The sequence below is a fragment of the Symsagittifera roscoffensis genome, chromosome 9, assembly GCF_963678635.1.
Source record: "Symsagittifera roscoffensis chromosome 9, txSymRosc1.1, whole genome shotgun sequence".
In the NCBI taxonomy this organism is placed as follows: Eukaryota; Metazoa; Xenacoelomorpha; order Acoela; family Convolutidae; genus Symsagittifera; species Symsagittifera roscoffensis.
Window position 1 is genome coordinate 19,640,940 of NC_087070.1, and position 15,853 is coordinate 19,656,792.

Sequence of the window (15,853 nt, forward strand, 5' to 3'; positions counted from 1 at the left end):
AGCAAAGCAAGACCCCTATAACAATAGCCGCTAACTATAGAAAATAGCTACCGCTTGGAGGGAAGAGTATCTCTAAAACTCGAATTAGACATAAGAGTTCTCACAGGACTATTCAAGCATAGACCTTCGCCGAACACGAAGCCGTACAAGGTGTCTACTTAGACGCACGGAAACGTGGTAATGGTTAGACCACTGACCAGGAGGGCAAGCACACTGCAGAAATGTCGAGTAACCCCCAAGGTTTACGTTTGCCGAAGCAAGGCTCTCCAAGTTTCGCACTTACCTTTTTGAGCACTGGGCAATGCGGCGTGTGACTTTAGCAGAATTGGCTTCTTTTGATGAACCGCCGGTGACATACTGTAAACTCATCAGCACATCGCGCAAGCAGATAGGAAGTACAAATACTTACCCGACAATCCAAAAGCCCAGATCAAATCCCCTGGTACACTGGGGTACTTTCGATTACTGTGGACCATACCGCAAAGGACTACACCACTCGAGGAGGTGCCACTCAAATTATTGTAAGTTTTGTAAATCAAAATTATTGTAAGTTTTAGTCATGGATCATGATTGGTCAGTTCATAGTATTTTACAGAGATGGTTATCAAGAACATAATAGGATATAATAAATACTTGTTTTGAACTCGTTTCATTCAATAAAACACTAGAATTACTTTGAAGCAGACATGTGTCTGGTTTGGCAAGCATGATTCAAATAGAACCATTGAATCATTTGGACCTTTGGAGCAGAGCAAGTTTCGCGTGGAACCCTATTTTTACTCCCGTGTAGGGACTATTCATAGTCAACCATATGTAAGGTTTTGAAATGCAAAAAATTATACTTTCTAGATAAAAAGTCTAAGTTTTCATAGGTGACCGAAATACAAAAACTATCCATTTTCAAGGCCAAAAATATTTTTCAAAACACTGTTAGCCAGGAGCGGATCTAAGATTTTCTCAACTGCAGGGGGGGGGGGCTTATTTTTGATCTCTTTTGATTTTTTTTTCAACCAAATTGATTTTCCGAGCTCTTTTCATAATATATAGAGACCCTAATTCTGCTCATAAAAAATTTCTAGTCTTTGGTAATTTTTAAAATCAAAATACGGTATTTAGGTGATGACTAATAACAAATGATGCTTCACTCCGTTTCACTAGGGTGTTTTGTTTGTTAACGTTAGTAACTTTCAGAGCAATTTTGACTTAAAGCTATTCAGATTCAATATTCAATATCCATACTGCTGTATTTCATCATGTTATCTTCCTAAAAGTAACATTTTTACCTGGAGCTGTAAACACTCTTATACAACCCTATCTCAACTGGGAATCAAATTGACCTTTGTAATTAGATACTCGATGGTGAATTCTTTTTCTTGTCGTGTTATACTGACAACGTAATTTTCTTTTTTTGTTTTCACAAGATGTGAATGTCTTTTTATGCTTTTCCAAACGTGAATGTGTTTTTTATTTTTCAGTGGCAGGACACTCTGCCCAATTCCAAACTACTCTATACCATTCTACCTTATGCCAATATACCGTACCTACTAATCTACCCTATACCAATCTACCCTATACCAATCTACACTTTACCAATCTAACCTTTACTTATCTGCCCTATAAACCAATCTACCATGTGTCGATTTGCCAATTTACCATGTGTCGATTTGCCGCATAGAAAAACAACCTTTCAAAGTGCTAATTATAATTGGAAAGAAAAAGTCATGTGTTAATTCATTTGAGCCCAAATATTTGGACTTAATTTGAGTCTTTAAGGTATAAAAATTGTTCAAAAAACTCGATCGCAATTTTAGCCTCAAAATCTGAAATTTGACTCAAACAGGTTTCAATCCCCAATTTTATATATCATGTACAAAATGAAACAAAAACTACCTCATTAAATTAACTTTCCTTTGAATAAGTTTTACCAAAATGAGTCAAACTTTATGGGGTCTACCCCAACAGAATCGGATAACGCTTATTACCGATGGCCACGAGTTTATCAAGAAACGGGAAACAAAACTGAAACTGTTCAAGGTGGGAGTCCCATAAAGGCAAAACGACAGCAAAAACTCGAGATAGCAGTCTTATTTTCTGTAGAAATGAACACACGCACGAAGTTTTTCCTGATCGGTCGTTCAAATGCAAGGCTTCTCGTGCAGAAAATGAAACAGGACAAAAACTCAGCAAGTGCCAGTCAAAACCAATATTGGAGCAAACTGCCTTCTGCCTGTGTCCGAAGAAAAAACCGTTCAATAAGATCTTCCTTGCCGGTCGCGGTTATTCGGGCCCTCAATTGACAGAAGGTAAATGAGAGACCTATATTGCTTCCAATTGTCGACAGATATTTTGAGTGCCGACGCAATACAAGAACTTTTGCGTCTCCGATAGCGGCATTGAAGATCCAGAAAAGGTGTTCATTTTAGGAGATCGGAACAAAATCCTAAATTTGATTTTTCATCGAGGTGTTTGGCTGTGTGACCGAATATTCAAAGTTTCCCCTTTTCAATTTTATCAACTTTACACCATCCACAATCAAATTGCTGGCTTTTACCACCTGCATTCATGCCTTGTTGCCAAGCAAAAGAGAGCACACATACAAAAATTTAGCGAAAGGTTTATCAGCCATCACCAATAACACAGAGCCTCACCGCATTCTCCTCGATTTTGAATATGTAGCACTAAATTCTTTCACTAGTCATCACACTGGACCGTTGCTTAAAGGCCACTATTTTCATATCAAGCGTTAAACCGGAAAATAAATAAAGTGTGCCTAAAACGACTGCACGAAATTAAGTACGAACTCAATTTGTCACTGCGCCTAATTCCAGACTTAAGTTTTGTTTAAGGTGAAATAGTCACTGCCGCTTTCGACTTGGTTAGTGAGGAGATCCAAAAATTATCTTAAAAATTTGATTTCGACGACAACATCATTGAAAAATTTGATGGGGTAGCCTCACACTTCCAACGCACTTACATCAAAGGCAAGACCATCAAAAAGACTTCTCGCCATCTTCTTTTTCCAGTAAAACTTGGAAATCATTCCGAAGAAGCAGCTGCTGGATTAATTAGGACAACAAATGCCGCAGAAAGCTGGACTCTTGGCGTTGCTACTCTCCTAAAAGTAAACCGCCCATCTATTCACAAATCTCTGGAGCAAATCAAATTGGATGCTGCCAAAAAAAATCAATATAATGGAAGCCGAGGGGGGAAACAGTCACCCCAAACGCAACAAGTACAGGCAATTGAATGAGAAAACGAAAAACATTTGCAACATTTTCAACAAAGATTCTATTTTAACATTTTTGTATTCTCTCGCGCAATTAAGTCATTCCTAATTCTGTTAATTTTATCAAACTTTTTGAGCTTTTCAAAAATTCAAGTGAATTTTGAAGAAAACATACACTTTTCGATGTTCCCGTGGCCGTAGAGGACTGATTTTTTGGGAGATAGTAGAGGCCAATATCAAAAGAATTTTACTTTTTTCCTTACTCCGCCCTCTAGTACTGTCTTGGCCTGGTACTGGGGGGTCTACCCTTCCTTTTGTGATCAATTAGTCAAACCTTTAGTAATTTTGGTGAATTGATCTTCCGAATTTTGATTTTAAAACACATGCATTATCCGCTAAGATATGTTGACTTGGTGTGATATGACTTTTGCTCACTTAAGACATAGCCGCAAAGCATTTCTATTGAAAATTGGATCGAAATTTCTGTTCGTTCATGTTTCGAATCATTTCCATTCTGAACAAGCAAATTTAACAAGCAAAAACTAAGGCATGTTTTGACTTCTTGAAGGATTTTGATTATCTGGGCTCAAAAATTCTCCTGCTTAAATCTACCATCTGAGGAAATGCGGGTTTGAAAATAGTAATTTGGTTAACTTGTGATTATAGTCCTAATATTTTCTGAGCTAAAACGGGCTCGCGGCAATTTACAACACCTAAAAAATCATTCCAAAACAAACCAGCCAATCTGTCCGGTCTGACCAGGGGCGGATTTAGGGGAGAAGGCGGGCGGGTGGGGTGCGAACACCTCCTCGCCTCAGGGATTCGACCCCCTGCCGACCCAAAGTGTCCACCTTTGAACTATTTTGATATATCCATTGCGGGCTGATGGACCCTAAAATCTTCCAAGGGCAGGGGGTCGAAGAATATTTTTGAGGAGGGAGTGCGCCGAAGAAATGCAATTTTTTGGCTAAAGCTTTTCAAAAAGTGCCTAAAAACACTTTTTTGGCCCCTTTTTTCAAAATTTTGCCTGCGGCGCAAAAAATTTGACCAAAAAAAGGGTGTTTTTAAAGCTTTGTGAGGGCCTGGAAAATCAATTTGATTGACCTAGAGAAAAGTGTTGGCGAATAAAATAATGATAGCCTAGGCTCCTAAATCAATGCATAATATCTATTGTAATAATAAACATCAGATACCCAAATACCAGGTATTGTTCTCCCTGGAATAGCTGAAACTATTTCTGAATTCAAACGCAACTTTTCGACTTGAATATTTTTTATTTGAGTTATCGAAAAAATATCGAAGAAAGTTGAAACATGCATATTATCTATAACTAGCTGGAAAGTGACCTCACTCCGCTAGTAACATTTAAAAAAAATGTTTTCCGTCGATTTTCAAATAGATCGTTTCATCTTATATCTAAGCGAATGGTTTTTCATTACTAGCTTCTTGGTATTTTTGAAACCTAGATTTCCCGCAATTTATAGGTCACGGCGTGAAGTAGAATGTAGCTAAAAATTTGTATTCATAGCCTGAAGTACCATGACTGGATATAGATACCACCATTTTAATTCATTTCACTGTTTTTCAGAAAACGATTTGATAAATTGATACTTGACACTTCCTTATAGTTTTCAATGAACAAACTCGTCAAAGGGACAGAAATCTAAAACATTCGAAAAAGGCTCGAAGTTATTGTTTGAAAATAGGGAACAAATTTGTATTCGGGAGTTTTAGTTTTTTCTTTTTTTTTTGTTTTCGAAGCAATATCAGGTATCACAAAAAATCGTGGAATCTAATTTCGAGCGAGTAACGCAATCGTTGTATAAAAATTGATACAAATTAGTCAGTTTAACTGAAAAACGTGATTTAACAAAAACAACTAGTTATGGAAGCTTCATTTAACTTTTTTTGGGGCAAATTTTTTTTAAACGTATTTAAAAAAAACGTAAGAATTTCTTTTGATTTTTTTTTCATGTTTTTGTTTGGTTTTGTTTTTTATTTGAAAATGACGTAGTAAATTTTGCCTAATTTGTAGAGTCTATGCCCGCTTGTATAGTTTTTCATCACATCACCCACAAATACTTAACCAAATTGAAGAAAAAACTTTTTGTATTTTTTTAATGAATGCGGTCGGAAAATTCTGTGCTACATACATGCACAGCAACTAGCTATCCTTGTTTATTTTCATTGTGTTATGTTCGCAGCATCCATCTAAAAAATTTTATTCAGCAAGAAAACCAGCGCATCTGTATCGATTTTCCGACAAAGAAACGACCAGTATCCCCTTTTATATTGTTTTCTGACACATTGAATTTCAATATTATTAATGAGTTCCACATTTCAATAAAACCTCATACATTTCACATACAGTCGCGACGCTTTACTTTGGAAAAATAAGCAGTAAAAGAAACATGTTTTTAAGGAAAGTCATTTTCAGGAAATTTCATGTAAAAATTACAGTTTGAGACAAGTTGGCCTTTATAAGGATTCATTAGTTTGCCTTTTCAATTTGGAGTGGTTATTTGAACTGGTTTCACAGCGCCGGAATTCAGAATAAATCGCAATGCTCGATGCATTGAGTAGCAATTTCTTCAAACCATTAAAATTTTCGTCAAGCGATTAAGAGCTAAATATCTGTTTACTTTAGCTCGGGGCATCAATATCATCAAAAAACAAAAATATAACCTTCAATAACTATCATTTTGTCAATGCTGCAGAAAATTTTTTGTCTTTTGGTTTATCAAAATTATCAACTGACTGTATAATACTAAGGTGACAACTTCGCTTGTAGAAAGCGATTGATAATCTGAAATTTAGCTTGACTGAAAAAAAAAACACTTCATTGTAAAGATACAACATAGGCCGGTATTACACCCAGTTTCTTAGTTTAACCATCAATAACAGTCATTAAATTGATTTCTTTTGGTAAGTTTTTCATGAAAAGTCAAACAAAATGCATTATTTAGCGTAGTTCCTCCATCTGGACTTAATGAAATTAAATCTTTACATATAATTACAAATATAGATTTCAAATTGATAGTTTACCCTTGGTTGTTATCCTATGATTAATATTAGGTTTCTCTCAAACACTAGATCTTCTATCAAGTAACTACTCTTCATAAGAAAAATTTACACACTAAAGCAAGTCAAAAATTTTGGTCTGAATAATGAAAAACGTAACCAAACCGAAGATCACAATCAAACTCTGATTCCACTATTAATTTTTCTGATCCATGAAAAAGAAAGAAGTGAGTAAAAAACCTAACGGAGTTCTAACGCGAAGGAAACGGCAAAAAAAGTATTTGGAAGTTTTTAATTATTTATCATTTACCAGGCAACAGTTTTGCACCATATCTAAAGCAACCAGCTTCTTTCGTCAAAATGTTCACTTTGTTTTTTCGTATTTTTGTCTTAAGACGCGTGTACTTCTGTGCTGGTCAGCAATAATGCCTACGACTACCGGACAATGAATTTCAAACTATTGTGAAACAATTTTCATCAGATTCCTATGACATGTTATTGTACACATTGAGTTATATTCAAGGGTCAGGGTATAAAATTTTGAGCCTTAAATTAGATAGTTTTAATCCATGGAAAAAATTTCGGCCGTTTAACTTCGCATTTTCAAAACAAGCGGCTTTAGCGTAATAAGCGCTTGAACAACAAAAGTTCTAAGAGATCTGAAACTATCTAAAAATTGGGCCATGTATTTGGCCGCCGTGTAAAATGGAAAAATTTACACAACATTCCAAAAATGAGACAACTTTTTTGAGTTCGAATCACGCCCAATAGTGCTATAATACAAATCAACACTTGACCACGTACGAGGTTTACTTCAGGTAGTCAAAATCGGACAGACAAAGACACAAGCTAATCCATAGTTAATTCCTGCCGTCGGAGAAGAACATTTCGAACTAAAAGTATGTTTTTGTTTTAATTGTAAAATTATTTACTGTAATCAAATTTTTATGTTTAAGTATGTTTTTCTTAATTATCTTTTAAAAGTCACACATGTTTTCTCGAGACCGAGAGATTTTTTTTAGAAATACCTTAAGGCCAATCACGACAAAAAGAGTTTTAATGTGGACAGAGACAGATAGATCTTTAAAACGGACAAACAGATTTTTGCACAGAAGCAACGCTTTGCTTTGCAAATACTAGCGTGAAAACGAAAAACCGCAGCTCTAAAAAGAGCAATAGCAAAATTGGAAGTATGCCTCGAATCAATAAAAACTTGGCAACGTCTCGGATTCGAACCTGCGACCTAGAGATAATTCCTATGCTACAAGGAAACTTTTATACAGAGGCGAAGTTGCACTTCGCATACACAAGCAAAAATATGACCGATAACGCTACTGGGAAAAACTGAATGAGTATAACTTTGAATCTACATAACTTCTTAAATGCCGCATGCCAATTATGAGTCTACATAAATGCTAGTTGACGCAAACCAATTAAGATGCATTCGCAGTACCAGTCAATTTGAAAAAAAAAATTACCAATTAACATGCCTTAAATTATAGATCGGACGCATTATACAAAAAAGTTCATTAAAAACATCCGACCCTGCCCAGGTTCGAACCCTCTTATTTTGCTGCTGGTCTCCTTCCCTACCTCTACGCTACATATACATGATAACTTAAAGCTAAATTGCTTCTTGTAGTATAATAGTCTGTGTTAATATCCTTAGCATTAGCTGTACTTAAAAGCTTGTCATTGATCTTATGCACATACTGCAATAAAAGGACACTTTCAAAGTGAACTCTAATATTTGCGACTGAGGTTGCAAAAAACGAGAGTTCATACTATAACACATGCTTTGCTTGTGTAATAAGTGGATAATTTTATTGAACATTTATATTTTCGAGTTAGGCTAGAAAAAAATAACGTTCGTAATAATACCTAACTCTCGCTAGCCTGCCTGTGTAAATATGATAATATAGGTTTTCTTTCAGGTAGTCGAAACTAAGAAAAAAAACGGAAGTTCAGGGACGTTCTCAAAACAAAAATTCGATCAGACAAATCTTGAACTAAAATTTAAGGTTAATTTAAAGAAATTAATTGATAGCTTGAAAATTTTAAACGCCAAAAATCACCACTACTCTTCTCACGATGAAGACGATTCATTAACGCACTGAAAATTTTCGATGAACAATTATTTAGCAGCATGATGTTTTTCTTCTGAAAATAAGCCATAATTGCATAACTATTGCACAGTAAAATGCGAATCTTTTTTGGTCGATAAGTCGGCAAACTCGAATTAATCAAGCAGCAGTTTTTTTAAATATTTGACTTTAAGTCCAAACTTCTAAAAACTTATGATCGAAAGTTTTCGATAATTTGACCCGCTTTTCAAAAATTACACCACGAATATTCACGTTTTGTTTCTTTTCATGGAAAAGAAAACAATAGTAACTGAACCCAAGCAAATTGAAAAAGTAAATCAAAAAGACTATCAAACAACATAAAAATTTTTTCAAAAACATAGCTAATAGAGTTGTAAAAAATCATTGAACTCAAATAAACAGAAAACAATTAACAACTAATTTTTTTTGAAAACATCTCAAAATTCGACTTTTAAAAAAGTAGAATGCCCTTCAAGCCTTAAGAATTTCCTGAACAATTTATGATAGATATTTTTTGAGAAAACTGGATCAAAAGGAAAATTTTTCATTCCGCTGCGAAATTTGTTAATTAAATTCCAATTTCGAAACAAGAAGTCGATCATGTTTTTCGTGATCTTTACGTTTTCGCTGTTCGATAGTGGAGCTTGCCCTGAAGAACTGAACTGAACTTCAAAAAAATCAAAAATCAAGCCGCCAATAAGTACAAAAAATTATTAGGCCATATATAAGAGTCTGAACTACATTCAAGGACTCTTAAAAATAGTCGCGTTAGGCCAAGGGCGAACTTAGGGGGACGGACGCCCCCTTATTAGGAACTCGACCCGTTCACTAACCAAAGGGTTCCCATTTGGTATTATTTTATCACATCCGTTTTAGGCCGACCAACCCTAAAAATTTTTTGAAAGTTCCTTTGGCGCCAAAATGTACTAAATTTGAAGGGGAGCGCGCGCCAAAACAGGCATTTTTACGTCATAATTTTCCAAAAACGCTTGTTTTTGACCTTTTTAAAAAAAATTGCCTGCAGAACAAAAATGTTCAAAATAGGTTTTTATAGTGTCCTGGGAGTCCTTGGAAAATCAATTTGGTCGCTCCCTCTCGAGAAAATCCTAGATCCGCCCCTGCCTTAGACTGTAATTTTTGATGATTGAAACTTCAAAATTGCTTATCAAATTTGAATCGATACCAAGTTTAAAACTGATTTCTCTCAAAAAAATAGCGTGAGACACATTTTAAGACATTCCTTAAAAACCAATTAAGTGACTTCACCTCAATTACTGACAAAAAACATGATTACAAACATGTATTTTTTCGAGGCACCTTTAAGCAAACTTTTCTGAATGTCAAGTCAGTACTATACTTTACTTTGACCTGGTCCAAAATACGTTGTTTTCAGATGCTAAATCGAGCATTCTTAAGTTTTACTGGCCGCAACTGCCAGCAAAAAAGCCAATCTTTTCATGGCAGTCTCGAGTAGTAATGAAATCATGAGCGGAGGCGTACTTCTCTTGCGCAGTGATTCGATACCTAAACTGGAAATCTCTGATACTACGTTACAACATCAATTTCGGCCCACGGACCGCAAAATTTATATACTTATATTAAATTTTATTTTCGGTATGAGAAGCGCCGAAACAGCGCCACTTTCGGGTCAAAATCTTCCAAAAAATTCCACAAAAGCCTTGTTGACTGTTTTTTTTTCGAGAATTCGCCTGCGCGCAAAATTTTGGGCGCAGAAAATATTGGGTAAAAAGGGTCTTTATAGTAAGTGACGAGACCTCGGAAAATAATTTTTATCGGAATATATATTGGAAAATCAGTCACTTAGGGAAAATCCTAGATCCACCTCTGGTTGAATTTACAATTACCTCAGGCTATTGAAATAGATATAAATTCAAAACCTAAATCCTCTCAAATTTGAATACAAAATTTGAGAGGATAAACGGCAATTACACCGACATATAAATATGCAATGAATGGAGACTCATTTTTAAAAAATTCTGAAACGTAGACTGACCATTTCCCCTGATATGTTAAAACAAGTCATCAAAAAGTGGAAATTGTAAAAAAAGATATGAGTTTTTGAGAGAACTCTTATTTAAGTCTCTGACTCGTCCTCCAAACTGGCTCCTCCTTCGTTCTCATTTTCCTGTGACGTTATCGGAATCATCCTGGATAGCTTCTTCAGAGCCATTGCATAATTCACAGCCGATACGTATCCCAACTCGGGTCTCCTGTTGCTACAGTTCAACATCTGTTCCACTTCGTCTGTCATTACAGCTGCCACTCCACTGCTCAACAGCTGAAAAAGAAGCAGTCATTGGTGAGCATTTCAATTAACAATACTTTAAATTCTGTGATAGTTGCAAATAGTTCAGGTAGACAATTGATTGAAAAGAACAATCTGCCAATTTTAAACGAAATCTGTATTCAGTTTTCAGCTGTCTGAAAAACTTAGTTTATTCAAAAAGCATGATTAATTTTTTTAAAAACCAATCAAAATCAAACTTGAGCCGTATGACGTCTCAAGTTTGATTTTGGCTAGTTTTTTTTGGAAAATGTATCATATACTGCTTGAATCTAATTGATTGAAATTGAGGAAAACAGAAAAAAATACTTGGGCATGAACGTTATAATTTTGGGCCATCAGAAAATTCCAAAATTTCAGTTCAGAATTATTCATTTAAGTTATATGATACGGAAGATTGATTTGAACTCCATTAGAAATCATGAATTGCAAAGCTTAATTACTTATTATTACTCAAATTTTGGGAAAGGCATTTTTCAGCAAGCGACGTTGACTTAAGCCAGCGACGTTAAAATCAATAAGCAAACTGGTAAGTTAAAATATACTTAGTTTTTCAAACGGTTTTTTCGGCTGAAATAGGATGCAAAGTTTGTAAAAAAAATAGCAGATTGTTCTTTTCAATTAATTTTCTGTGTGAACTTTTTGAAACTCCGTAGCTGTTTGTAAAGGCTTATCACTGGTGCGAGAGATCGTGATGGACTGTCGGGTGGTAGATGTGCGACCTCACAACAGGCGTCCCAGATGACAACAGTTCTGAAGCCATGGGTCACTGCGTCCAGCGCAGTCTGTCGCACTCCAGAGGACAATCCGAGGCCTCAAATATAAAAAACAATCGCAACCGAGAATATTTCTGTCAATTTATGGAAATTATATACAAATCCAGTGCATGTGAAAAAAACTATTAGCTCATTGGTTGAGTTAAGAACAGTAAGAAAAAAAATCGCATTCTGCGAAAAACAAAAAGCTGACAGCAATTCAATCCTATCGACTATTAGGGCCGTACTTCCAAGATTTCATAACTATAAATCAGTGAGAAATGTAGGAAAATCCACGGCCTACCTGCGATGTAAAGATCAGTAATTTCTCTTTTCCGAAGCATAGCTATTAGACCAGTGTCTTCGTCCCTTGCTTCGTCTCGAAACGCCGAACGGACACTATGCATCGCACTTGTACCCTTGCACACTCGCAGAGTATCTTTGGGTATATTCAGATGATTTACCACCTTAAATAAACATTAAATTAACCAACTGTCCCGTTCAACGAAGGCGAAGAACTTTGCCACGCAAAACCGGATACCACAAAGAAATGTCAGATGGAATTGAGTGTTTGAGCCTATCAATGATCGGCTATTCTGTCGTCCCCTCGCATGCGACTTTTTTTATGTTCATACTTTTTGTTCAAGTCGTGCAATCATTGGCATGAAAATTTGGCATATGGGTTAAATACCCAATTACAAACGCATTTTATCAACATATACCTCGTTAAGTCAATGAACACAATTTAAAAACGATGTTTATATCTGTAAAAAGTAAACGGGAGAAGAGCCGGAAAGACCTTTCAATCGTGATTTGAACTGTATAGAAAATCCTTAAATTTAACTTCCAAATAGCTTGAAAATATGAACTGTAACTGACCTCGGCTCCCTTGGTACCCGCGACACAGTGTTTTCGGTTCAATGTCAACTTGAACTGTCCTCTTTGTTTGTCCTGGAAAGTGACTGATTCCCCTACAGTGAGGTGATCAACTGATGGCTGCGCATATTGCACAAGTTTGTGACTGATTCAAGGCAAAACTCAATGCTGTACATTTAATGCTGTCATCAAAATTTAGCTATTTGAAATAATCACAAAATACTGTCAAAAAATTGGTAAAATCAAATAGCGGTTCGACTCATCATCTAACATCACTCGAGCATCCATGGATCTATATGACAAACGATTTAAAAAAGTAATACAAAAGGTAAGCAATTGAAAGTTAAAATAATAACGTAATTTTCCTCCAAATAATTTCATTTTTTTTCCAAAATTTTATCTATTGTATTCGAAAAATTGATTTTAAAGGGCCTCTGCTTTTATACAGTGAAAGCAAAATATCAAGTTGAAAAAGTACAACACTGATGAAATTGCAAGTTTTCCACGAAAGACGCGTGATCATTCGGGTAGGAGTCCAATCCCAGTACGAACAAGTCAAATTGTCTCTCGGTCAAGTCATTCAAGTTCGAAAAGAGGGTTAGTTTGACCTCTGTGGAAAGAAGAGAGGCGTGATCGTTCTGTACGTCGAGCACAAGGAGGGCACTTTTAGGACTGAGAATTGATTTTACGCAGTGAGACCAGAGCAGGCCGAATATGGGCAGTGTAATTGTACTACTCTAAAACGCAAGAACAAAAGCCGATTGATGTGCACATAGCACAGAAAGATAAATATAAAATAAAATAAAACAAGGATAGCCGGTTGCTGTACAAGTAGCACAGAATGTTCCGACCACATTCATAAAACACTACTTAGTTGTTTAAATTGGAGTCGTTACTTGAGCGTGATCTGATGAGAGAAATAAACACACGCGTAGAAAGTTGGGATCTAGGATTCCCCCCTCGAGAAAATCCTAGATCCGCCCCTGCACCTGAATACAAAGTTTCCCCCCAATTTCAATGGTCCAAACAAAAAGCAAAGATATCAGACTCAAATGACTAAATTTACTTTCGGATACAGGCCGAACGTTAAGCAGTTCAACCTTAATTGAATTTACAACAAATCATGTTTGCCACAAGATAACCAATACTAAAAAAAAAGTATCAGATAACATGAAGAATAATTAAGCTTATGGCATATCAAGCTTGGAATCAATAACCGTTTTAGACGTACGTGGCCATGTAATACACTTAGCTCCAAATTTTGGGAAAACTCGGAAACCTTGAGCCCATTAATTGGTCAGAAAACAGTGCTTTATAGGTTAATATAATTTTTACGGTTTTTTCGGGGTAAAATGACAGAAAAAAAAAGATTTTCGAGCAGTTTCAGGTCAATCAGCTTAGTTTAGATTCGTCGACGGAAAAATATATTTCCAAAAATTTGGCATTAAACCTACATCGTTTCATTGCAACAATAGAACAAAAATCACAACTCACTTGAGTCAGATCGAGCAGGTATCTCACATCTTCCACTTGCTGAGCTGTCAGATTATAGATGTGAGCTGTCTTCTGAAACAGCTGCTGGATAAACAGTTCAAACTCCTCTCGATTCAACACCTGGTCATTGTCCTGATCGAATGCCCGGAACACACTGGCAACTGTATTGTCGTCAGCCGAAAAGTTTTCTTTCAAGAAGGATTCAAAAACGTCCAGCATTTTCCGATACTGTTTTATTGTTTTTGTGACCTTATTGAGTGTCCGTTTGATGTTTTTCCGTTGACCGGAATTAAACAAGTAGTCAAACCATAGCTTTCTGAAATTGCGGAAAAATTAGAATCAAAAAACCAATTTGTGAAAGCAGAAATTAAATTAAGCTTTGTTTTCATAGGAAGGGAAGAATAGGATGGTTGAGATAACATAAATACATGCAGGGAGCTGTAAAGTTTTCACTTAAAAGCAAACAAAATTTCATCACACTTTCTCGGTAGACTTTTTTTTCCTTGAGACAAAACAAATCGAGTCAAATTCAAACATTGAATGTGCCGCTTGCTTTTTCAATTAGCTTTGGTTAAAATCAATAAACCGATTTTTCATAACCGTGTAAAACATGCACTTCTCAAATAATGGAATTTCGCTTCCAACTTTACTTCTGAAATAATTCCTCTGAAACTGACTAAGAACCGTGGAGCGACGCCTGAGTAACCAAGAGATCAACTCTGTATGAATGTGAATGAATATGGACAGTAAATCTGGCCGGCAAAAATGGCCATACGAATTTTACAGCTGAAATCATTTTTGAACTTCCAAATCTATTTACGTTGTTCAAACGGCGTTATATAAGGCAACGAAGCTAATATAGCAAGCGAAACCGTTCAACAAATGAAATCTTTGATACAAAAAATGCCAAAATACAAATCTAGAAACTGAATTACCTGCACCATCAAAAATCCTTGAAATATTTTGAAATGGTTCAAAAGGTTCAACTCATAAAAAGGAATCGCTTAGGGAATTATGTCGAAAAAATAAGCATATACAGGATAGTCCAATAAGAAAATTTTCGAAAATAAACAAACTTTTCCATGAGCAAAAAAAAACAAGGATGCTGTGCAAATAGCACAAAGTTCCAACCACAAAATAAATAAAAAACATTTTGCTTTGCAAATTGAATATTTTTGTTCGCTTGTTTATAATCGGATCTGAATAACAGATTAGAAAATAATTACTTTCGATAGTAAGAGTAGAACACGCATGTTTGAAAACGTTTTTTATCAAAAAAAATTTAATAAAAAACAACAATTCTTTCTAAGGATTGTTCTGTTCTCAAGATGGCGCTTACATAAGCTTCGAAAATTAACATTCCTAGAGTAAAATTAAAATTTTACGTCTTATCTCCGTATCGTAGTATCATAAGCCTGCTTGCTCGATTTGTTCGCTCAAAATTAGACCCAAAATCAAAAATGTTTAGACGGTTTTTCGCTACTTTTTTGGCACAGTTTTTACATATAAATGATTTGGAGCTCAAAAGAAAACAAAGTTAGCCGGTCAATATGAAAGCAGCACAGAAAGTTCCGTGCACATTTATTTAAGAAAACATCCCTAAAACTAAAAAAAAAATTCTAAAATAAAAAAATTGTTGATTATTTTTATAGAAAGGGCAATTGAAACACCCAACAGCCAAGAGTCAAAAACGTAAGCAAACAGAAAAAACGGACTATTTTTTGAACAAACTTTAATTGTCGAAAAAAAATTAAGTCCTTAAAGCTCTTTGAATTTCAAGAACAAATTATGACTAACACTTTTTTTGATGAAATTCACCATATTCGAAAACTGGATCAATAGGTAAATTTTTTTATTCTGCTGGAAAAGCTGATAAATAAAATCCACTTTCAAAACAGGAAGTCGATCATGTTTTTCGTAACATTTACACTTCTGCTATTCGATAGCGGAGTTTGCCTTTCTTTTAATAATGGAAATACACTGAACTTAAGAAATCACAAATCCAACCGCGAAAAATCAAAATTAAGCGTCAACAAATTTCAAGTCTTTTTCCTGAAAAAAATCATCAAGA

At 35.4% G+C, this 15,853-nt stretch overlaps 2 protein-coding genes across 4 annotated transcripts in view; one reads left to right on the plus strand and one right to left on the minus strand.

Annotated features, from left to right (window-relative positions):
• Positions 1–15,853, plus strand: part of LOC134854384 (cullin-associated NEDD8-dissociated protein 1-like) — a 277,297-nt gene that overhangs the window by 29,884 nt on the left and 231,560 nt on the right. The window lies entirely within an intron of this gene.
• Positions 10,448–14,001, minus strand: LOC134854745 (uncharacterized). The gene is made up of 5 exons (XM_063871103.1): positions 13,783–14,001; positions 12,292–12,408; positions 11,717–11,879; positions 11,335–11,471; positions 10,448–10,651 (listed from the first exon to the last, which is right to left on the minus strand). The coding sequence occupies exons 1-5, from the start codon at positions 13,999–14,001 to the stop codon at positions 10,448–10,450; spliced, it is 840 nt and encodes a 279-aa protein (XP_063727173.1).

What these genes read in the sequence shown, in the direction of transcription:
- LOC134854745 (XM_063871103.1), bottom strand. Translation starts at nt 14,001, where the DNA reads ATGCTGGACGTTTTTGAATCCTTCTTGAAAGAAAACTTTTCGGCTGAC. An exon ending in CGGGTACCAAGGGAGCCGAG is followed by an intron (nt 11,880 to 12,291) that starts GTCAGTTACAGT and finishes TGTTTATTTAAG; the next exon opens with GTGGTAAATCATCTGAATAT. An exon ending in CATCACGATCTCTCGCACCA is followed by an intron (nt 10,652 to 11,334) that starts GTGATAAGCCTT and finishes CTTCTTTTTCAG; the next exon opens with CTGTTGAGCAGTGGAGTGGC.